Here is a 24,074-nt window from a genome sequence, read left to right as displayed (position 1 = left end):
GGACCTATGGGATGTGGCTCTGAGCTACAACATTCAGTTACAAGCAATTTTTGTACCGGGAAAAGAAAACATTCTAGCAGACATATTAAGCAGAACTACCACGGATGCCCACGAATGGATGCTGCATCCGGACATCTTCAAAGCCATCACAAGAGAATGGGGATTAACACAAATAGACTTATTTGCATCCCCACTCAATCACCAGCTAAAGAAATTCTGCACAAGGACGTACCACCCACTTGCTTGGAAGGTGGACTCCCTATCTTTCAGTTGGAAAAACCTGACAGCATATGCATTCCCTCCACTTCCTTTGATGCACAAGGTGCTCTTGAAGATCAAAGAGGAACGTCCAAGGATCATTCTGATAGCTCCACACTGGCCAAGGCAACATTGGTACCCGTTACTGAGGAGCATGTCTCGGGAACAAATATGGGCACTACCCCTGATCCCATTGCTGTTAACACAGAACAACATCCTGCATCCAAACCTGAAAACCCTGCAGCTAACTGCCTGGAACATTACATAAGAACAATTAACCCAAATTTATCCCAAAGGGTTAGACATAATCCTTGAGGCTCGTAGACCTTCCACAAGAAAGAATTATGCAGCAAAATGGAAAAGATATCTCATTTGGAGTACTGCAAAGGGAGAAGATGTGGCACTGGTAAACATAGCCAACATCCTGGAGTACTTGGCAGAGCTCTTCCATACAGGTCTGTCCTATTCTTCCATCAAGATACTTGCATCAGCTATTTCAGTAGAATACAGCTTGGATCCTCCTGTCTTCTCACATCCTCTGCTCAGGCAGTTTCTGAGAGGAATTAAAAATGTAAAACCTCCCAGGAAACCACCATTGCCAGCATGGGACTTGAACTTTGTGCTAGAAAAATTGACACTTCCCCCTTTCGAACCAGCAGCAACAGCAGAATTACAATACTTATCCTGGAAGACTGCTTTCCTGCTGGTAATCACCTCAGCAAGAAGGGTCTCTGAACTACAGGCATTAATGGCAGTGCAACCCTTCCTGATCTTCCATCAAGATAGAGTGTCCATGAGAACAAATCCTACATTTATGCCTAAGGTGGTATCCAGAGTGTCTTTAAATCAGGCTATCCACCTACCTACATTCTTCCCCAACCCACAGAACAGGGGAGAAAGACTGTTGCATACCTTGGATGTACATAGACAATTACGCTACTACCTGGACAGGACCAAGTCCAATAGAAAAACTGACCAGCTTCTGGTAGCATATGCAACAGGAAAGGAAGGAAAACCAATTTCAAAACAATCTCCAAATGGATAGGAAATTGCATTGGATTTAGTTACTCCTACCATGGAAAGAAAACTCCAGAGAACATCAGGCCTCACTCCACAAGGGCTACAGCCACTACCACAGCTTTCTTATGAGGAGTGGCTACCAAGGACATTATAGAGGCTGCTACTTGGACCTCCGTGCATACATTTGCCAAGCATTACAATTTACCTTTATACTCTAGATCCCGAGCAGTATTTGCCACTGCTGTTTTGCAAGGGATCCTAACTACACCATAATCTCTCTTTTTTCCTCCTCCCCTAGTTTAGCTATGGTATTCTACCCATTTGTAAGGACTGCAGATGCATCCTTGAAGGACATAGTACAGTTTTGTACCTACCATAAATGTAGATGTCCGATAGGAATGCATCTGCAGTCAGGATTACCCACCCACCTTCCCCTCTGTGGTACTCCTAGGGTATTTGCCATCCTTCAGCTAGCTTGGGGGGATCTATTATGGTGTATTTGTTTGTATATATGTACATACATGCTTATTTTATGTGTTTGCTCTCTACTATTTGGAAACATTTGGCATTTATCCAAATTTAGCCATCCAAGAGGGCACCTGGCATCTGGGGCAAGAAACACTGAGGAAAATGGCGTCGGCTGATGCCTTTATACCCGAAGAACTGCAGCTATGACGTCGGGTGAAGCGCGACACCAGCCGAAGCCAGACCCAGACTTTGGAATCCGGCCGACCGAAGGGCTGCCTGACGACAGGACAACCCATTTGTAAGGACTGCAGATGCATTCCTATCGGACATCTACATTTATGGTAGGTACAAAACTGTACTTTCTCTGCACTTCCCTTTGGCTTATCTACTGCACCCAGGGTATTCACAAAATGCCTAGCTCCAGCCATTGCATATTGCCGGCAAAGAAAAATTCAACTTTACCCATACTTGGACGATTGCCTGATTCAGGCAGACAGTCAAGAATTGCTACTCCAGCACCTGATATTTGTAAAGAGACTTCTAACTTCACTGGGTTACGCCATCAACAAAAAGAAATCACATCTGGTACCCGGCCAACAGATTGTATTCTTGGGAGCAAGCTTGAACACAACTTCCCAGATGGCATTCCTCACTCCAGAAAAACAAATGTATTTGACAAACTACTTCAATCTACTGGCTACCAAAACCCAGCATTTTGCAAGAAAAATCCCTCAAGCCCTAGGGTTCATGGCCTCTTGCATTCTACTAATTCCATGTGCAAGACTGCATATGAGGAAACTTAAACAGTACTTAAAAAGTCTCTGTCAACATTCTCAGGACCTGGAAACAATGATGCCTATCATTCCTTGCCTAAGGGCAGAGTTCCTTTGGTGGGCAGATGCCTGCCACCACAACAAAGGACTCCCTTTCACTCAGCCCCCTGCCGCCCAAACCCTAACAACAGATGCATCAGACTATGCATGGGGGGCTCACATGGCAGGACAAATGCATTCAAGGCAAATGGAGCCCAAAGCAAATGCACCTGCATATCAATCAAAAAGAAATGTTAGCTGTACAGAATGCTCTGACAGTCTTCAAATGCCTTATTCTTCCAGGGCAACTATTGATAAAGACAGACAACACCCACAGTTACGTTGTAGATAAGCAGGGGGAAACCCATTCCTACCCTCTCTGCAGGTTAGCCATGGCTCTGTGGAACACAGCCTTAAGCAATCAAGTACATCTGCAAGCTCAGTTCCTGCCAGGCAAACTAAATTCACTGGCAGATGACATAAGCAGAAATCTGATGGACCCACACGTGTGGAAACTGGAACCCAAATCATTCAAGCTTCTGATCCACAGGTGGGGGCACCAGAGGTGGACCTCTTTTCTTCCCTTCAGAACTATCAATTGAGTAAATATTGCACCAGAGCTCCCCGCAGCCAAGCATGGAAAGTGGATGCCCTGTCCTTTACATGGGAAAACCTCTCAATCTATGCCTATCCCCCTCTGCCCCTCCTCTCAAAGGTTCTTCTAAAGATCAAACAGGACAAGCCAAGGGCAATGCTGATTGCACCGGACTGGCCATGCCAGCACTGGTACCCACTTTTGCGTAGTCTTGACAGTAGTGCCACCATGGCACCTGCCTCAGACCCCTTCCCTGCTGTCCCAGCAGGAGGGGCCAGATTTTGCATCCTCAGCTACAAACCCTGAACCTAGCAGCCTGGCTCATCCCCTGAGCTCATCACCATCAACCCTCAGTAAACAGGTGCTGGATGTCATACTTGAGGCAAGGAGGCCTTGTACTAGAAAATCCTATTCAGAAAAGTGGAAAAGATTCTGTTCTTGGAGCCAGTCTCAAGGAGTGGACACAACTGTGCCCAGCTTATCTCATATACTAGATTACTTAACAGAAATGCTGCACAAAGGCCTATCCCTCTCTACAGTTAAGATTCATGACGCTGCCATCTCAGCTCATAATACTGAGCCACCCCTCTTCTCTCATCCTCTGGTCAAAATAATTCCTGAGAGGAGCCAAAAAATTAAGACCCCCCCCCCCAGGAGAGCTCCCACTCCAGCCTAGGACCTTAACTTTGTATTGGAAAAACTCACGCTTCCACCCTTTGAACCTGCTGCCTCAGCAGAGTTAAAATTCCTCTCCTGGAAAACAGCTTTACTTCTAGCCATCACTTCAGCAGGTAGAGTGTCTGAATTGCAGGCCCTTATGGCCGTGGAACCCTTCATTATCTTCCATGTGGACAGGGTTTCCATCAGGGCTAACCCATCATTTATGCCCAAGGTGGTGTCTAGTGTGGCTTTATACCAATCCATTCATTTGCCAACCTTTTTCCCTAATCCTCAGAATAAAGGGGAAAGTATCTTGCACTCCCAGGACGTACACAGGCAACTTAGGTTTTATCTGGACGGGACTAAACTTTTCAGAAAATCTGACTAGCTGCTAGTCAGCTTTGCTAAAGGGGAAGAGGGCAAGGACATTTCTAAATGGATAGCACACTGCATCCATTTCTGCTACAAACACCATGGGAAACCTACCCCACAGGGGATCAGAACACATTCCATTAGGGCTACATCAACCTCTACAGCATTTCTCAGGGGAGTCCCTACCCAGGAACATCTGGAAGCTGCAGCCTGGAACTCTGCTCACACCTTCACCAAGCATTTCCACTTACCTATCTTTTCTAAATCCAGAGCTGGATTTGCTAAAGCAGTCTTACAGGGCCTGCTTGCCAGCCCTAATGCTTCTTGACTGCCTCCACCCATCCTAAGCTTTGGGAGTCAACCCAAATGTGATGACTGCAACAGTGAAACACGAAGAACATAGTACAGTTGTGTACACTTATTATAAATGTAGATGTTCCAGTGTATTCACTGTTGCGGTCCTGGTTACCCTCCCTCCAGCCCCCTGACTTCTCTATACTTCTACCTATTCTTTTTTGTTTAGCCATATCTTATAACATTGGTATTTACTTTCTACTGGGGGTGTTCCACACCATGTAATCGCTTCCTATTGTGGGGGCTTCTGACATCTGGGGCAAGAAAAACTGATGTAATGGCATCGGCTTCATGTTTTATACCCCTTACGACCTGACATCATGGAAGAAGCGACAGCATCTGACGCAGAAATCCCAAGACTCTGATATTCAAACCGACTGAGGGCTACCTGCATGCAGATAACCCAAATGTGATGACTGCAACAGTGAATGCACTCGAACATTTACATTTATGGCAAGTGTACACAACTGTTCTTTCTCCAGACTATCCTTAGAGGGCTACTCTAGGTTTTCTGTAGCTGGGGACTGTATCCCACTGGTTGAGGAACGAATGAAAATGACATCATCAGATAAAGAAATTATGTACTTAGCATAACGTTCCATCTGTGTTGTCCATTTTCATTCTTCCTCAACCTCCCTGCTCTCCTTCTTCCTGTCCATAATTATGAAAGACCTGATGGAGATACTAGTACTTTCCCCTGTCCCTATTTTTAGTCCCTGAACTGTACTCTGTCTTTTAGTTCTGTATATTGGATATGTGATTAGTTTTAATTTTGTTATATAGATATTTTCTGCATATATATTAGCAACAAACTTGATCTGATGTAATCGGTGAGAATGAGGCATTATGGGATGGAGAAGGAGGAGCTTGAGCTTCGGGTCCAATGCTTGTAAAGCAGCCAAATCGGATCAGAGGGTCTGATCCGAAACCCACAGGTTGAGGAAGAATGAAAATGGACAATACAGATGGAACATTATGGTAAATATATAACTACTTTTTCTCCCTTCTCTTGACCCTCAGCAAAGGGAGATTGTACACACCCCCAAAGGAAATATATTTTTCAACCAAGCCAAGGGCTTGCTATTACGTCCTCACCTGGCCCCCACCCTCAAACTGACAGCCTGGAGGATTGGGATTTGATACCACAAAATGTGAAATATTTCTCAAGTGCTAACTATCCTGAAGAATGTAAAGAAACCCACCACCAGAAAACCATATTTACCAAAAAGGAAGAGATTTTCCATGTAGAGCAGGAACACCAGTCCTCTCCAGGCAGACATTAATTTAGTCCTGGAATATCTTTCAGGTCTGCTTAGCCAGGGCCCTCCTAACGCTGTTTTGGTATTATTAAGGTGCTTGCTTCTGCCATTTCAGCTTGCCTTTCTTGTTCCCCACTTATCCATTCTCACCCTCAGCTGAGGTGATCCTTGAAAGGGGTCATTCACTTAGGGTCCCCCAAAAGGGCCCCAGTTCCTACCTAGGATCTTAACTATTTGCTAGGAAAAACTCACCTTGCTTCCCTTTAAGCCAGCAGCCTCTGCTCCTTTGAAGATGTTCACTTGGAAGACCACCTTACTGACAACTGTCACCTCACCAAGGCAGGTCTTGGCTCTGCAAGCCCTTATGTGCAAAGAGCCTTTCACAGGGATTGGATAACCCTTAGAAATAACTTTCTGTAAACCAGACTATCCACCTTCCAAACTTCTTTCCTAATCTAAGGAACAAAGCAGAACAAATCCTGCATTTTCTGGATGTGCACCAACAAATCAGGTATTGCCTAGACAGGACAAAAGAAAACAGCAGAACAATTGTGCCTTTTGCAGAGATGGAAAAAGGGCAGACCTTTCTCCAAATGGAAACCCAGTTGCATTAAGTTCCGTTACACTGACCATGGCAAGCAGCTACCTAGCCATGTCAAAGGTCCATTCCACCAGGCACAAAGCAGCTACCACTGTCTTCCTCAAAGGAGTTCCTACCCAAGTTATCCTACAATCCCTCCAACTCCTCTATCTGCTGACCTTTTCCCCCTTGCTTGGGAGCATGTGGGAGAAGGGATTCCTACAAATATCTCCATGCTTCATCATCCCTTATTTTTTTTCTGATGGTTCATACTTCAGCACTCAAATTCAGATATCTGGAAAGGTCATGTTGTCCTTAGTCATCAGACTGCATGTCACTACCTAGGAAGACCTAAAGATGGTGCAGATAGATACCCTTTTTTTACCCTGACATGCGGTCGTCAGTCCTCAGACTTCCATTAGTTAGGGATGATGCAAAGATTGCAGAAATCTGCTCAATTTTGGGCTTTTGCATGGCAGGAAGACCCAAGAATCAGTACTGCAGAATTGATCTGCTAAAACATCCACAGTTATGGTTAAGTGTGACACAACTGTACTTTTTACTATAAATTTATTTGCTGAGAAAACTTTTTTCAGCCTTTTTAATGCTGCTCTTCATGTTTGGTTCGTTAAGTTATGTGATGGCTATTTCATTTTTGACAAGATCTTTTATGGATCAGAATTAATTCTTGACAGTCCAACAAAGAATAGTAAATCATTGTTCACATTTCCAGTTAAATATATTTGTCAGTTTTCAGCAGTTTTGGAGAGGAATTGTCTTGACCTCACGTAACTAATGGTCATGCTTTGTCTTCTTGCAGCACAAAACGAAAGACTGCTAATGATTTTTCGCCTTTTACTTCAAAAAGAAAGAAGTTGAGTAACAAACCAAATTCGACTGAAGACGATGATATTATCATTTTAGAAGAGCACAGTACACCAAAGCCAAAGGAAAAAGTAGATCTTTTAAAGGTTAAAATTGAACGCAGAAACAGCACTGAGCAAACTGGAATGAGAATTGAATGTGATGATGACGTTCAAGTCTGTAATGAGACTACTGCAGTAAATAACTGCCAACAGGGTGTATGTACTCAGACAGAGGGCAATGCTTTACCTTTGAAACAAGAGGGAAATGCAGTTGAAGATGTTTCATTAGACACTAATAGTTCAAAAATCGATTCCTGCAAGGTTGAAAAATCGCAGGAAACGTGCAGTGTAAGAGTGCATCAGAAAACATCCATTAACAGAGCTGTTGAAGCAGCTGTTGAAGCTGCCACACTCTCTGTTTCAGTTAATAAAGTCTCTTCAACTGACAATGGCAAGGAATTAAATGACCTGAAAAATCTGCTAACCTTAACTGCACAGGAAAGACAGCAGTATGCAAACAAATGTGAAAGCTTAACAAGTCAGGTAAAGAAAATGGAGCAAGAAGTGGTGGAACTTAAACAGAAGTCATTGAAAAAGGAAGTCTGTCATCGATCAACAGAAACCGAGATTCCTTCTTTTTCTGATAGGCCTGCAGTAGCAGATTTTTGTAAACTGCATCCAGAAGAGATGACTGTACTTTATGAGCAGACACTTAAGGAAATTGACAGGTTGAAAGAACAAATTAAATCTGTGAATAAACTGAAATGTGATTGTGCATCCAAAGACCGAAAGGATATAAAAAATGAACTGGATGATCTTGCACTGCAGCTTGATAGTGTATTTAGAGAATTGGATAGATGTACTAATGAGAGAGACCAGTACAAGGAACAGGTAATACAACTGTTGTGTCTGTAAAATTTTAACATTGCACCCGTAATCTTGTGTTTTTGATCTTGTATTGAGTCATCTTCAATAGGTCAGCTGTTGGGATTTCCTGACACCCCCCTCTTATTTAGGGCTTTTGATCATGGGTGGGAAGGGATGTGCGTCTGCCAGTGTTGATAATGTGTGGGACCAGGAGTGCATGTATTTTCCCACCAGATGTTCTTCGTGTTTCACTGTTGCAGTCATTACACTTGGGTTATCCTACTGGCAGGCTACCCTCAGTCGGCCTGAATTCCAAAGTCTAGGTCCGGTGTCGGTTGCTGTTGCCTCTTCCCTGACATCAGTGCACCAGGGGTATAAATGATGCAGCCAACCCCATTTTCTTCAGTCTTTCTTGCCGCGCGGTGCCCGAAGCATAAGCAGCTCGCAAGTGCTGGTCGGCCGACTCCTGAGATTTTCGTGTTCGAATTTCAGATCCAAAGTCTTCATTAAAAGCCAAGTACCCCTTTGGGGAAACTTTTTTCTTGCTCCAGACCGATGTCAGAAAAAGTTAATTGTATTTCTTGTGGGAAGCAAATACCTCATAAGGACTTTCATTCTTACTGTATTCCTTGCCTAGGCCACGACGTTGCTAGTTATCGGTTTTGTGCTAGATTTAACCAACGCACTCTTAAGCATCGGTACGATTTTGCATTACAGTACTTTGGCAGAAGATTTAATTATACAATGTTGGATAGCCATCCGACTAACAGAATTCACAAGAAACGAAAGGAAAAAGAAAAGGACAGGCATCCGAGGTCCAAAACAGACTAGGCTTCTTCTGAGCCAGTCGCCGGTTCTCAGTGAGGCGCCTTCGCAGCCCCTGACGCTCACTACTTTAGACCCGCAGGCCACTACCGACTCCCACGGAGTCTACTAGGCCGCTGGAAGCTCAAGGTATTGGACCTTCGGAGACTATTCCCTCAGATGGGTCCGGAGCCGCTGAGCAGGCATCGGCTTCTGAGGGTGTTTTCAGGCCTACTCAATTATACATTAAAACGACTTCAGCTTCGAAGGCAAAGACTAAACCACCTTTAAAGACAAAGAAACAAGTACAACAGCCTCATGGACAGGCCTCCAGGCCCAAAAAACAGATGCTCAAAATGGCCGAAGACTTAATTACTTTGATCAGGGGTTCCCATTCCTCTCCTGATAAAAGGCCTAGGCAAGAGACAGAATATGAATCTTCAGATCAGGTTTCCATTTCTTCTAATTCCTGTTCTGATCAAGAATACTCTCTCCCTCCCTATAAGGATTCAGATGCTGAAGAATCTATCCCTTCAGCCTCTCCCCCTGAGGATTACTCTTTTGTGGAAACCTTACATACCATGAGGGAGCATTTCCACTGGGAGAGCCAAGATTTTTCAGAATCTAAGAAAAGGCTCAGAGACTTCCTTTTACTACCACAACACAGGCCCCTAGCTATTCCACCTGTGTTGGACATTGTTGATGTATTTTCAGAGTCCAGTCTGACCCCTTACCTCCAGATCCTGTTAAGCCAGACAGGTACTACAGGGTTCCTGACTCTCATAAATTCCTTTTCAAAAACCCTGCTGCTGACCCAGAAACTATCTCTCAGGGTCCCAAAGGGGTCAAAGCTTCCACTGCAAAAAACCCTACCCCCTCAGACAGGGATTTTAGGGCATTGGACATATGGGGAAAAAAAGATTTACACTTCTGCTACCTTGGCTATAAGGGCTTTAAATTGCCCGTTTCATATGCTCAAATAGCAATTTATTATGTCATTGCGTAAACAGAAAATGTTGATAAATTCTGAATGTGCAGAAAACAAAGAAATGCAGGATTTGTTGCATGCAGCTGAACAAGTTGGAAAGCATACTTTGCAATGTGGTTTTGATTATTTGGAGGCCTCCTGCAGGGCTGCTGTTACGGGTTCTGTCATCAGGAGGCATGCTTGGTTAAATGAGCAAAATCTGCCTGATCATGTCAAAGCAAAATTATTAGATGCTCCATTACAGCATGATACTTTGTTTGGTGTTAAAGCAGAAGAGGTGTTAAAGAAAATGGAGGACAAAGCTAAATCTATGCAAACGGTTAAGGATTTCTTACAGGTACAGCCTCCTAGGTTTAGCAGACACTGGCCTACCAAGAATTGGTCCTTTCCAGTGTCAGACAGACCACAAAGGGGCAGATACAGACACCCAAGAGGCAGATCCCAGCCCCAAAGTTCGTACAGGCCTAAACAATGGGGTGCTTCTACCTCCAAAAGTGGAGAAGACAAATCACAGCCATACAGGAAACAGTCCCAATGACTTCCCCCTGCCTGCACCAAGCACTTATCTTCTGGCAGCACCGTTAGGGGGAAAACTAGCACTTTTTTCTCAAAATTGGCACATAATAATCCAGGACAAATGGGTCCTAGACATAGTGTCACAAGGCTACAAGTTTCACTTCCGTACCCTACCAAGGCGAAACGGTTGGTCAGACCTGCCAAAAAATCAATGGGCAGAAGCACAAAAGCAAGTCTCATTCCTCATGGACATGAGGGCCATTCAACAAGTACCAGAGCAACAGCAGGGACAAGGATTTTATTCAAGACTGTTCTTGGTACCTAAAAAGGACAAGACCCGGAGACCAATACTGGACCTATCTATTCTAAACACATTCCTGGATATTCCAAAATTCAAAATGTTGACTACAGCAACTTCTGCCCATGCTGGGCAAGAAGGCTTGGCTTGTCACTTTAGACCTAAAAGAGGCATACCTGCATGTCGCAATCAGACATACATGCAGAGGATACCGCAGATTTAAAGCTGGCTCAATGCACTACCAATTCTCTGCACTGCCCTTTGGCTTAACTACTGCGCCCAGGGTCTTCACAAAAGTGCCTGGCACCAGTAATTGCATTCTGCAGACAGAGGAATACAAATGTATCCTTACTTGGACGACTGCCTCATTCAAGCAGAGAACAAGGACATTCTACTACAGCATCTGGCATTTGTAAAGAGATTTCTAACAGGCCTAGGGTACACAGTCAACGAAAAGAAATCAAAACTAGTACCATCTCAAGAGATAATATTCCTGGGTGCAAGCTTAAATACAACTGCCCAGATGGCTTATCTCACGCTAGACAAACAAAGACAACTGACTACCTATTTCAACCTGTTGGCAACAAAGGCTCAGTTATCTGCAAGAAAAATTCTGCAGGCTTTGGGCTTCATGGCATCCTGCATTCTACTAATTCCATATGCGAGACTGGATATGAGGAAACTTTAATGGTACCTAAAAGTGTTTGGATTCAACATTGCCACAGCCTGGAAACAATCGTTACCCTCATTCCCTGCCTGCAACAGGAGTTTTGATGGTGGACGAAGGCTTGTCACCAGAACAAGGGACAGCCATTCACTTTACCCCCAGCCAGGCAGACATTAACAATGGATGCATCAGATTATGCTTGGGGGGCCCACATGGCAGGAATGTGTATTCAAGGCACATGGTCCGCAAACCAAATGCATCTACATATCAATCAAAAAGAGATGCTAGCTGTTCAGAATGCCCTGACAGCCTTCAAGGACCTACTTCATCCAGGACAATTACTGATAAAGACAAACAACACCACAGTCATGTGGTATATAAACAAGCAGGGAGGCACTCATTCTTGCCTCCTTTGCAGACTAACCATGACTTTGTGGGACACAGCATTGACTTACCAAGTACATATGCAGGCACAATTCCTGCCAGGAAAGCTAAATACTCTGGCAGACGAACTAAGCAGAAACCTCATGGATCCCCACGAGTGGAAATTGGATCCACAAGTCTTCAGCAGGATAACAAGGAAATGGGGATGCCCGGAGATAGATCTAGTTGCCTCTCCTCACAACTACCAACTAAAAAGATTCTGCACAAGGACTTATCACAGACGAGCATGGAAAGTGGACGCCCTATCTTTCAGCTGGAAAAGCTTAGCAGTATATGCCTTTCCTCCACTGCCTCTCCTCCCCAAGGTACTCCTAAAGGTCAGACAAGAGAAGCCAAAGATGATACTGATTGTCCCAGACAGGCCCCGCCAGTACTGGTATCCAATCCTAAGGAACTTGTCTCAATGCCCGACTTGGCCCTTGCCTCAGATACCTCATCTACTATCCCAGCAAAACAATCAGATCTTGCACAGCCAGCTAAAGACCTTAAATCTGGCAGCATGGCAGATAATGTAGTCATACAAAACGCGCCTCTCACCAAAGTTGTGATGGATGTCATTTTGGAGGCCAGAAGGCCTAGTACCAGAAAATCTTACGCTGGAAAATGGAGGAGATTCTGTGCTTGGAACCAGGCACAATGAATTGACACAGCTATACCAAATATTCCTCAGATTTTGCAATATTTAACTGAGATGCTGGACAGAGGTATATCCTTTTCATCAATTAAAATTCATGCCTCTGCAATTTCGGCTCATTACAATACAGAGCCACCAATCTTTCCTCATCCTTTATTAAGGCGGTACCTCAGAGGAGCCAAAAACTTAAGGCCTCCAAGGAGATGACCAATACCTGCATGGGACCGTAATTATATCTTGGAAAAACTCACCCTGCCTCCTTTTGAGCCAGCCGCTACTGCTGATATAAACTTTTTATCTTGGAAAACAGCCCTGCTCCTAGCAGTAACCTCTGCAAGATGAGTCTCAGAGCTAAAGCCACTCATGGCTGTGGAACCTTTTATCATTTTTTGTCCAGACAGGGTTTCTCTGAGGACAAACCTGACATTTATGCCTAAGGTAGTGTCCAGTGTGGCTCTTAACCAAGCTATTCAGCTGCCTTCTTTTTATCCAAACCCACAGAATAAAGGGGAAAGAATTCTGCATTCTTTGGCATACACAGACAGCTACGCTTCTACTTGAACAGAACCAAAGCTTTCAGAAAGACAGAGCAACTACTAGTGGCATATGCTGCAGGATCACAAGGAAAGGCTATCTCAAAGCAGACTATTTCTAAGTGGATAGGCCACTGCATTCGTTTCTGCTATTCACAACATGGCAAGCCACTGCCTAAGGGCATCAGGCCACATTCAACCAGAGCAGCAGCCTTCCCCAGGGGAGAATCAACCAAAGACATTTTAGAGGCTGCTACTTGGAGTTCAGTGCACACCTTTACAAAACACTATCATTTACCACTCTACTGTAAATCCAGAGCAGGCTTTGCCACTGCAGTTCTGCAGGGCCTCATAGCCTCTTCTAATGCCATATTAGCTCCAGCCTCCCAACCATAGCTTTGGGATTCAACCCAAGTGTAATGACTACAACAGTGAAACACGAAGAACATAGTACAGTTGTGTACACTTACCATAAATGTAGATGTTCGAGTGTATTCACTGTTGCAGTCCAGGTTACCCACCCACCATCCCCCATATCTTTGCTGGAAATTATCTGCACTTCTCTACTCTATACAACCTATATGGTGTATTTGCTTGTAGATTAAGTTATAACATATCTTGGTGCATGCCTGTTTTATTGGCATATTTTTTAGCCTACCCTTTTGGGGGCACCTGACATCTGGGGCAAGAAAAACTGAAGAAAATGGCGTCGGCTGCATCATTTATACCCCTGGCGCACTGACGTCAGGGAAGAGGCGACAGCAACCGACGCCGGACCTAGACTTTGGAATTCAGGCTGACTGAGGGTAGCCTGCCAGCAGGATAACCCAAGTGTAATGATTGCAACAGTGAATACACTCAAACATCTACATTTATGGTAAGTGTACACAACTGTACTATGTCCTTCCTTAGATCACTGTTGCAGTATTCCAGTACTGTTGGGATATCTTCCTGAGATAACCTGATGTCCAGCTGGCGTACCAAAGTGTGTGTGTGGGGGGTCCATAAGCTCGTAGTTCCGATGTATGACCTAAGCCCATGGGTGTAGGGGTACATGAGTGGACACAAGATCCTTAGACTATTTTGTCACAAGTATGAGCACAGGATCTTTGCTCCCATTGGTCTGCCGCATTGTCATTGACTGCTACCATTGCCTACACTTGCTTAGATAAATATTTCATTGGGAACCTTCTTTATTTTGTACTTTTTATTGAAAGATTTGTTAATGTAAGCTAAGAGAGGAAAGTGCAACTGTGAGGTGCATCTGCATTAGAAGGACCTCCACTCCCGATGCATATTTTGTATATGGCTGAACATGATTACAGGAGTTGTCAGATTTGTCAGTCATTTGTTCCTAAAACCCTCAACACACTGCTTTCCTTGTTAAACCGTTAGAAACTGAACATTTAAAGTGTCTAGTGCCGTCTACGATGGCAGAACCCCCCCCCCAACCTCAGACATCCTACTTGCACCATAAAAGTTACTCAAAAAGGGTAGTCCTGAACAGTCTGCTGCTCAGTCTGATTTGTATGCACCCATTGAAATGTTACAGAAGTCTATGGAATGTTCAGCTCCTTTTCAGACACCTGCTACAGCATCCCCACAGGAAGCTTGTATGGTGTCTGTTGCACATCCAGCTAGATTGTTCATATTAAAATGATTAAGCAGGGGGAACCAAGGATATTCTTTTCAGAGGGACCAAAATGCCTACATCACATCATTGTGCAGGAAGAAGGGCCTGCTACTTTGAGGTCTGCCAGGGTTTCAACCAGGCACACTTTTACAGCAGATGTCACCCCCAAGAAAAATAAACAGAAAGCTAAAAATGTTTCTCCAATTCAGACCTCTCAGGAAAAGGCACAGATGGAGTTCTCTCATGGCCAGTATAAGGGCATCTTTTCTCTAAAGCCTCCTTCATTCTTTCATCTCCCTCCTTCCCCCCCCCCCACACACATGAGACAGCATGAATCTTAATCTTCGGAGGAATCTGATTCTGATGAAGATTCCGTAGCTTGTTCATCAGAAATCCATTCTCATGGTCAGCTTGCCTCTGATGATATCATCCTTTATTTATTTATTGTATTGAAAGATTTATTACTGTCCAGTAAGAGAAATCTATTTCTGATGTACAAAAATATATAATTTATCAGAAGTCTGGGCTATTCTGCCTTCCCTTATCCTTCTTGGATGCCTTTGCATCCCCCTTTACTTTTCCTGATTCCCAGTGTCCGGCAGCCAAGAGTCATGTAGCGAATCCTTTTGCATTTTCCTTTTCTACTGACAGACCTACTAAACTTCTGCCAGAGGCTAATGTTTTGCCATTTATTTATTTATTTATTTTCACATTTGTTAACTGGGTTAGTCCAACTGAGTAAGAAATTACCCGTTTTTCAGTGGAGACCCGAGGGGAAAAGCCCCAAACAAAACCTGCAAATAGAGACAGGTTAACAATATAAAGCACAAAACAAACATATGGATAAGAATATTCAACTGGACGTATAAGAGAATTTAAGTACCTTTATCTGCACTTTTTTTTTTAAAAAAATACAGTATTTAATTTGATTTAAACTGTGTTGAAGGAATATTTAACTGAACTGGCAGTTTTAACTCTGCTCTTTGTTATTTGCTAGTAATTACAGGTGTGGGGGTAGCCACATTCTTTGATTTCCTGTCCTTGCGTATTTAAGTGGTACAGTGTAAAATATTTTCTGCTTAAAAGCCTCAGCTTTGGCCAGCTAAGAACTTGGTTATATTCAACTGGACGTATAAGAGAATTTAAGTACCTTTATCTGCACTTTTTTTTAAAAAAATACAGTATTTAATTTGATTTAAACTGTGTTGAAGGAATATTTAACTGAACTGGCAGTTTTAACTCTGCTCTTTGTTATTTGCTAGTAATTACAGGTGTGGGGGTAGCCACATTCTTTTGATTTCCTGTCCTTGCCTATTTAAGTGGTACAATGTAAAATATTTTCTGCTTAAAAACCTCAGCTTTGGCCGGCTAAGAACTTGGTTATATTCAACTGGACGTATAAGAGAATTTAAGTACCTTTATCTGCACTTTTTTTTTAAAAATACAGTATTTAATTTGATTTAAACTGTGTTGAAGGAATATTTAACTGAACTGGCAGTTTTAACTCTGCTCTTCACTGCCCGCACCTCAGCCTGCCTCTGGGCCCATCTCATTTGCTCACTCAACTGAGTGCAGTGAGATCATATTCTGATTTCAGGCACTCCTACTGTGTACAAAGAGAGCATCTGGGAAACAGACAAAAAAAAATTAAGCTTATTTCCTGCGTTTCCTGTTAAGTGGTATAGACTATTTGTAGGCTTCTGAGCCCCCAAGCCCTTCTGTGTTTAAGGGAAGCCTTCTAGCTTGTTTTTTTTTTCTTATAACTAGCCAGTTTTCTAGTTTCAGCGCTCAAATCTGTTTCTTTGATCTCAGCACTTGCTCAGATTAAAAAAAAAAAAATTCATCTGCTTTTACTGTACTTTTGTTTCTACCTACTTCATTTACTTTTGCATCATCTTAAAAATACTCAGTTGTATTTATTACTGCTTGGTGTAACTCATTCTAAGCCTTTTGGTTTAAACACTTGGGCTTCGGACCAGTTGTTTTGCACTGAGAGGGTTTGTGGTCTGCACTGTTGTGGCAGAACAGGTAGCTTACATCCTTCTAGGTTGGGAACTGCTGATTGAGGGCTCAGTGTCTTATTCTAAAAGTGTATTAATTCTGGTTTAAGCACTTGGGCTTTCAGGCCAGTTATTTTACATTAAGAGGGTTCATGGTCTGCACTCTTGTGGGAGGAGAGGCTGGACTCTGCCCTTCTGAGCTGGGAATTTCTGGTTAAAGGCTTATAGTGCATGCATATCTGAACTGCTTCTTACTGAAGATGGTGCGCCTTGTTTGCTGTGGCATAGACTGGATTCGAGCCTGCTGGATCTAGCTTTGTTTGTGTAACTTGAGCACTAATCGAGACATTCTCTAAAGTATTCAATTGTATTTATTACTGCTTGGTTGTAACTTGATTAAAGTGTAGCTATCATTCTAAGTCTTTTGGATTAAGCACTTGGGCTTCAGACCAGTTGTTTTACATTAGAAAGGTTTGTGGCAAGCACTGTGGTGGCAGGACAGGTAGCTTTCATCCTTCTAAGTTGGGAACTGCTGATTGAGAGCCCAGTGTATTAGTTCTGGTTTAAGCACTTGGGCTTCCGGCCAGTTATTTTACATTAAGAAGGTTCGTGGTCTGCACTCTTGTGGGAGAAGAGGCTGGACTCTGTCCTTTTGAGCTGGGAATTTCTGGTTAAAGGTTTATAGTGCCTGAATATTTGAACTGTATCTTACTGAAATTGGTACAGCTTGTTTGCTGTAGCATAGACTAGATCCAGGCCTGCTGAATCTAGCTTTGTTTATATGCTTGTTGTTTGTTTGCTTGTTATTTCCCTGGAACGCTAATTCCACCTAATACGCGGCTTCTCAGCGCTTCTGTGGATCACTAGTGATATCTGCATTGCTTACTGTACTTATTTCCTTGTTTCACTTGAAAGAAAGTTACTGTTTGTCGTTTTTGCATTTAGTTACTTGTAACACATTGCACTCAAGTTACCTGGCACTTGCTCACTAAAGCAATTATATAAGTCAGCACTAAAAATTAAAAGCACTACACCCTCACTCCCCACTGGCCCTTGTTTTCAATTATTAAGGAATTCCCAATATTATTCTAGCATGTCCAAAGGTCAGTTGTCAATCTCCTCTCCGGTCCAGCTGGTGAATCTGGGAATCTTGAGGCAATGTTATAACTGCCTCATGTACACAGACAACCCTCTCCTCCTTCCACATAACACAAATACTTGCGAGAGATGCAGCTATTTAGCCAAACTGGAGGCTGAGCTCTCTCAACTCAGGACTGGCAAGACCAGACAGGAGGAGAAGGCAACTACACACACCACAAAACCAGCCTCACATAATGCTACCGCACCACTGAATCAAACACATAAACGCACAAAGACATACTCGGAGGCTCTGACTAAAAATTTACCTAAACAGCAGAGGCCTCCAAAGCAGACACCCAAACAACTGCTACCTCAAGACACCCCACAAGCAACACATAAACCACAAAATCAGTGTGCAAAGCAGTCACAGCCCTTAAGGCCAAATACAACACCAAACATACTTGTCATAGGTGACTCCGTAGTCAGACACACTGACGTCCTACTCACCAGGCTGAACAAGGAGAGGATCACAGTAAGCTGCCTATGGGGTGCTAGAATCCGCCACATAACACAAACACTCTGGTCACTCCACGGCAAGTACAAATATGACACAGTCATTGTCCATGCTGGTGTGAACGACCTGAAACGTACTTCCCTGGACTACATGAAAAGAGACATAGAGGAGCTCTCTGATTATGTAGCCCAGGCAGGTATGACCCTGACCCTGAGCAGTATCCTTCCTTCACCAAGAATGATGCCACAATATAGAGACAAGATGATCAGCTTTAATAATTGGCTTTAATGTCTGGTGTCATTCTAAGGGTAAAAAGCAAAAGGAAGACCACTAGCTCAGTGTTCAACAACAGTACAATACCAAAAATTCTTTTAGGAGCTGGGATCGTTGAAAATACTCCTTCACAAGACCCTTGTCAGCGAAAGCAGATAAACCAGCACGTAAATGTTAAGGACTGGAACAAAACTTCTTTATTCACACAAAAAAGTAAATCCAAGCGCTTTCGCCTGAGAATCTCAGGCTTTTTCAAGGTAAATTAACTGTGTGGCCATAGAATATATATAACACTCTTGATAGGCCAGACCCATCAATTAAGACATAAAGAATTAATCAATTGAAAACAGTTGTTATTACCTTAAACTAAAGTTGTTCATGTTTAAAGTGCTATAGTACTTATAAAACCAGTAGTCATTTAACATTCATAAAACCACGTAGTTTGAAAGATTTGTATAAATTTTAAAATGAAGTTATACTTCTGATAAGTAAACTTTACAAAAATAACAAAAAATTATTTTATAAAAACATACTAAATAATGTTCACCTTTATAAAAAACGTGTTACTTTGTATGAACAAATACAAGTTGTCTAAACAGATGTAACGATCACAAATCCATCCTCAAAATAATTAAATTGAATATAATAGATTGGGACCTAATCCTTGTGTGGAAATATGTGGTCTTCCTTTTGCTTTTTAGTTTCGGTGTTGTGTTTCTTTTTTACTGGTCATTCTAAGGGTATCCAGTGTCTGTCTGCCTGGGATGACATGCTTGACAGGCCACGCTGCTTCACAAGGGACGGCTTGCACCTGTTACTCCTGGGATTCCGGATATTGGCTAAGGCTCTTGCCACCCCCATAGTGCCTTTTTAGGCAAGGCTCAAATTCTAAACCTACCACCCTAGAAAACAAAAATGGGAAGAAACTGAGGGTAATGCTGCTCAATGCCAGAAGTCTAAATCTCAAAATGCACGCACTCGAGGCCCTTCTCAGTATGGAGAACATCGATGTCTGTGCTGTAACTGAAACCTGGTTCAAGGCTCCTGAGTGCACCCCGGCACTGTTAGGTTTTACCTCATATCATGCGTTCCGGCCCCAAAACCCGGACCACACCACAAAAGGAGGGAGTGTATCCATATTCATAAAGGATACCCACACCTCCAGGTTGGTGGCAACGCACAAAGCTTCGGAAACCATCCAGGTGCAACTAACCATAGGCAAAACTGCTCTACAAATTGTAGCATGCTACAGGCCACCCTCTCAAACTCAGGAACCCCACACAGCCTTCCTGAAGACACTGGAGGGTATAAATGTATCTCCAAACACCATCATATTGGGTGACTTCAACTACCCGAATATAGACTGGGGACATTACTCAAGCCCTAACTTTCTAGCCCAATGGTTCCTGGAGTTCATAAATTCAAATGCCATGGAACAGCTAGTCACTGTTCCCACGAGAGGAGAAAATATACTAGATCTCATTATCACAAACATGGGGACAAAATGCTCCACACCAGAAGTATATCCCTCATTGGTGAGATCTGATCATAAACTAATCTCACTGGAAATCCACATCCCGCCCCCACCCCAAACAAAAAAGACCACAGTGAAGAACTTCTCTAAAGCAAACTTCACACTACTCAAGACTGGTGTGGTATCCTTCAAGGCCCCTGAGCCAGTGGAAACCACAACCCAAGCTGCAGAAGCCCTTACAAATGCCTTCTATGAACACCTCCAGGACTGCATGGATCAGGCAATCCCAAATAAAACCAAGACTCTTTCCACAAAGGGCAAACGTCCAGTCTGGTGGACCCCAGCCATTAACAAACTTTACAATAAGAGGAGAAAGCTATTACATGATGGAACAAAATCCATAAAAGGGAAGTCATTCCTGATCATTATTAGTAAAAAAAATATGAGCACTCATAAAATCAACTAAGGCCAATTTTGAGAGAAAAATTGCCATGGATTCAAAGGACAATCATAAGGCCTTTTTCAGCTATGTTAGGAACCTGGGTGGAAACTCCCAGATATGCTCAGAATTAGTCCAAAATGATACAAAAATCACTGAACCCACAGACATTGCCAACATACTGGCAGACAGGTTCAGTGCAAACTTCACCCCCCTCTCCCCCCCTAAAGGAGAGATAACTATCCCAGCGGAGTGTAACCTCCCAGACATCTCAAATGCACAGGTGAAAGCTGCTCTCTCTAAAGCTAAAAACACAGCATCAATGGGACCGGATGGTGTCCCCGGCTGTGTGCTACACGAGCTAAATGAGGAATTAGACCCGCACATAAGGCAGCTGTTTAATCTCAGCCTTACCACAGGATACGTGCCCAAGGAGTGGCGTACGGCAACTGTGGTCCCACTCCACAAAGGCGGTGCCTCTACGGACCCTGGTAATTACCGCCCCAAAAGCTTAACAAGTCTAGTCTGCAAAGCTATGGAGAGGATCATAATGGAGCTCATAAACAAAGATATAGGGGACTTGCAGACATTGGACCCGACCCAGTTTGGCTTCGTCAAGGGCAGATCATGCCTTTTGAACTTGGTCGACTTCTTCGAAACAGTCACCAAGGCCATTGATGAGGGAAAGGCAGTCCATACAGCCTACCTTGACCTTGCAAAGGCTTTCGACACAATACCCTACTCAGGTATTGTAGAAAAACTTACCAGCTTAAATGTAAACCCATATGTCACAAGATGGGTTGCAAACTGGCTTAAGGACAGAACCCACAGGGTTAGAGTTGCTGGCGCTATGTCAGACTCCAAGCCAGTCACAAGTGGTGTCCCACAGGGCTCGGTCCTTGGCCCCCTATTGTTCGGCATCTACTTCTCAGAAGTACAGGCCAACATGGGAGGACTTTGGCTGACAAAGTTTGCAGACGACTGCAAACTGGGCGCCATAGTGGAAAGTGCATCGGACATGGATATCCTTCAGAAGGGACTCACGGAAACAGATAGCTGGTGCCAGAGCCATGGCCTGAAGTTAAACGCCAAAAAATGTATAGTCATACCCTTCGGGAAAAACAAGGTAACCCCAAGCTACCATATAGGTGGCAATCCACTAAGCACAGAAGAGGTTATCAGGGACCTGGGGACCCAGGTTGACAGTGGCCTTTCTTTTGACACTCACGTTGCTAAAGTGGTTAGAAAGACCTTCTACATTGCCCACCTGATCATGAAGGGATTCACATCCAGATCTAGTGAGGTCATTGTTCCTCTGTACTCTTCACTTATTAGACCAGTGATAGAGTACAATGCTCCATTCGGGATGTATCTCACCCGACATCTGCAGCAGTTGGAGAGACCCCAAAAGTTCCTCACCAAAAGGATAAAGGGACTCCAAAATCTGTCATATGCTGCCAGATTGAAGAAACTCCAGCTCTATTCAGTCGCATACCGTCTGCTCAGAGGTGACATGTGCCTGACATACAAGGCCATGTCCAACCCGGAATTAATGGGCATGCTCCACCTCAAAAATCCAAATCCACCAAAACCACTAGAGCAAGCGACTTAAACCTTAGCACGGATATAAATAGGATGTGCTGGAGGGATAGATTTATCACTCAGAGACTCCCTATGTTGTGGAATAAAATCCCGGTCCATGTGAGGCAGAGCACCTCGCTGGCTGTGTTCAAGAGAAATCTTGACCTGTGGATGGGAGATCGTAGGTTTACCCCGGGAATCATCTCTGTGTCACTGCTGGACAGAGGCACAACAAACTAATGGGCACAGTATTTTTTCATATAAGGGGTGGCGTAAGCCACAAAACTTTGGGCTAGGCTTATAAATGCCTTAGGGCAGATAGCCTAGTATAAACCTATGAACCTAAATATAATCCAAAGAATAGTACATAGCGCTATATATATATATATATATATATATATATATATATATATATATATATATACAAGGTCAGAAGAAGGAAACTGCAAAAGAAGATAGGAGTAGTGGAGGAATGAAGTGATCTAGAGGGAGGAGAAAAAAAAAGAATAGTAGGATGAAGTAAATTATATAAAGAGGAGGGAGGGTATAGAAAGAAGAGCAGATTGGATAAAGTAAGATAAGAAAGAGGAAAAAGGTCTTAATGATAAGTCTAGTGAAAAAATGGGAATATGGAAAGGGAGGAGTTAAGTAATTTGGCATGAATAGTTGGGCCATGGGTATGTTTGGAAAAGGAGGTTTATACTTTTGACGCTCTTGGCTTCAGACCTTTAAATTAACAAAGCTGAATGACAATGTCTTTTTTCCCATTTTAGAATATCTGTAATACGACCATAGCTAACCCTGAGGCTTCTGATTATATATAAAAAAACAATGTCCTTGCTTGGGCAGGCTACTGAAGTTGCTCAGCATTCCATTGAATGATGCTATGATGCTGCAGAGGCTTCTTCTAGGGTTGCTGCTACTAGATTAGTTAGAAGATTTGTGTGGATCTGCCTGAAGTCTCTCCCTGAGGATGTAAAGGTCAAGCTGTTGGATTTTCTTCATCGTTTTCTTTTATTTGGACCCTCTGCAGCAGAACTTTTCAAGACTCTGCAAGAGAAGGAAAAATGATCCAGGACTTGAAACTTTTTTTTTTTTCACTTTAGCGCCCAGGTATTAAAGAAATTACATGGACAAGCCCAGGAAAAGTTTTCATGACAAGTCTACCACAGACTGTATCTGGGAAAACTTTCTTTTCCAGACAAGTCAGCCTGGCTACCTACTGCCATCTCGCATCTTCCTGTGTTTGAAATTTCCCTTGTCAAAAAGGCTAACCTTGATTCTTCCTGTCTGGGAATTTGTCAGCACAGACATATGGGTGTTATCCATCATTCAACAGGGTTGCAAGATGTCTTGGCAGGCAGTGCTATTGTTCAGGGGCATTTTCCTCCTCCTTCCAACCAAATACACTTACTTCCTCCTCTCTTGCAGGTCTTCCTCGACCAGAGCACCATAGAAGTGGTGATACACCGGCATCTAGGAAGAGGATTTTATTCAAGGCTGTTTTGGTGCCCAAGAAAGAGGGTATACGAAGACCCATTCTGGACTTCTGTCTTTCAATACCTTTCTGGAGGTGCCATCCTTCAAGATGCTGTCAGTACAAAATCTACTTTCTTTCATCATTCGTCAGGTCTTTCTAGTCTCTTTAGACTTGAAAAATGCATACCTTGCATTTCCCATCCACCCCACCTGCAACAGATTCTTCAGATGTCCTTCTGTTCGTATGTTGCAGTATTCATAGTGTGGGAATCCCCGCCTCAGGCGAACCAAACGTCAGCTCCTGTATAAAAGCTTAAGCCTTGCTGCTGTAGGTGTGTGGGACATTACACGTAGGGCCATAAACCAGGGACCTTAAATGTAACGTCTACACACACAGACCCCAGAACTTTTCAGCCGCAGTCAACCGTCACATCAATCTCCTCGCTCCTTTACTTGAAGACATCTAAAGCTAACTATCCCTGTGGGGATTTTGACTATTTTTTGCTAGAGCTTGGTTTGCTGTACTTAACCATTAGCTTATGTTAACTAAGAAGGATAAATGCCGATGCAGGCGCCAGATTCCACATAAGGATATGCTCGACTGTA

The 24,074-nt window shown here is 43.3% G+C and overlaps 1 protein-coding gene across 1 annotated transcript in view; it reads left to right on the top strand.

Moving 5' to 3' along the window:
* Positions 1–24,074, top strand: part of MORC3 (MORC family CW-type zinc finger 3) — a 2,525,474-nt gene that overhangs the window by 2,289,825 nt on the left and 211,575 nt on the right. Inside the window, exon 14 of the mRNA XM_044071548.1 lies at positions 7,199–8,135. Within this exon, the coding sequence (XP_043927483.1) occupies positions 7,199–8,135 (937 nt within the window). The remainder of the gene's footprint in view (positions 1–7,198; positions 8,136–24,074) is intronic.

This window comes from Protopterus annectens, chromosome 5.part0 (genome assembly GCF_019279795.1).
Source record: "Protopterus annectens isolate FY-2018-M chromosome 5.part0, PAN1.0, whole genome shotgun sequence".
Classification (NCBI taxonomy): domain Eukaryota; kingdom Metazoa; phylum Chordata; order Ceratodontiformes; family Protopteridae; genus Protopterus; species Protopterus annectens.
The sequence above is the reverse complement of the archived record's forward strand: the minus strand, read 5'-3'. Positions and strand labels throughout refer to the sequence as shown.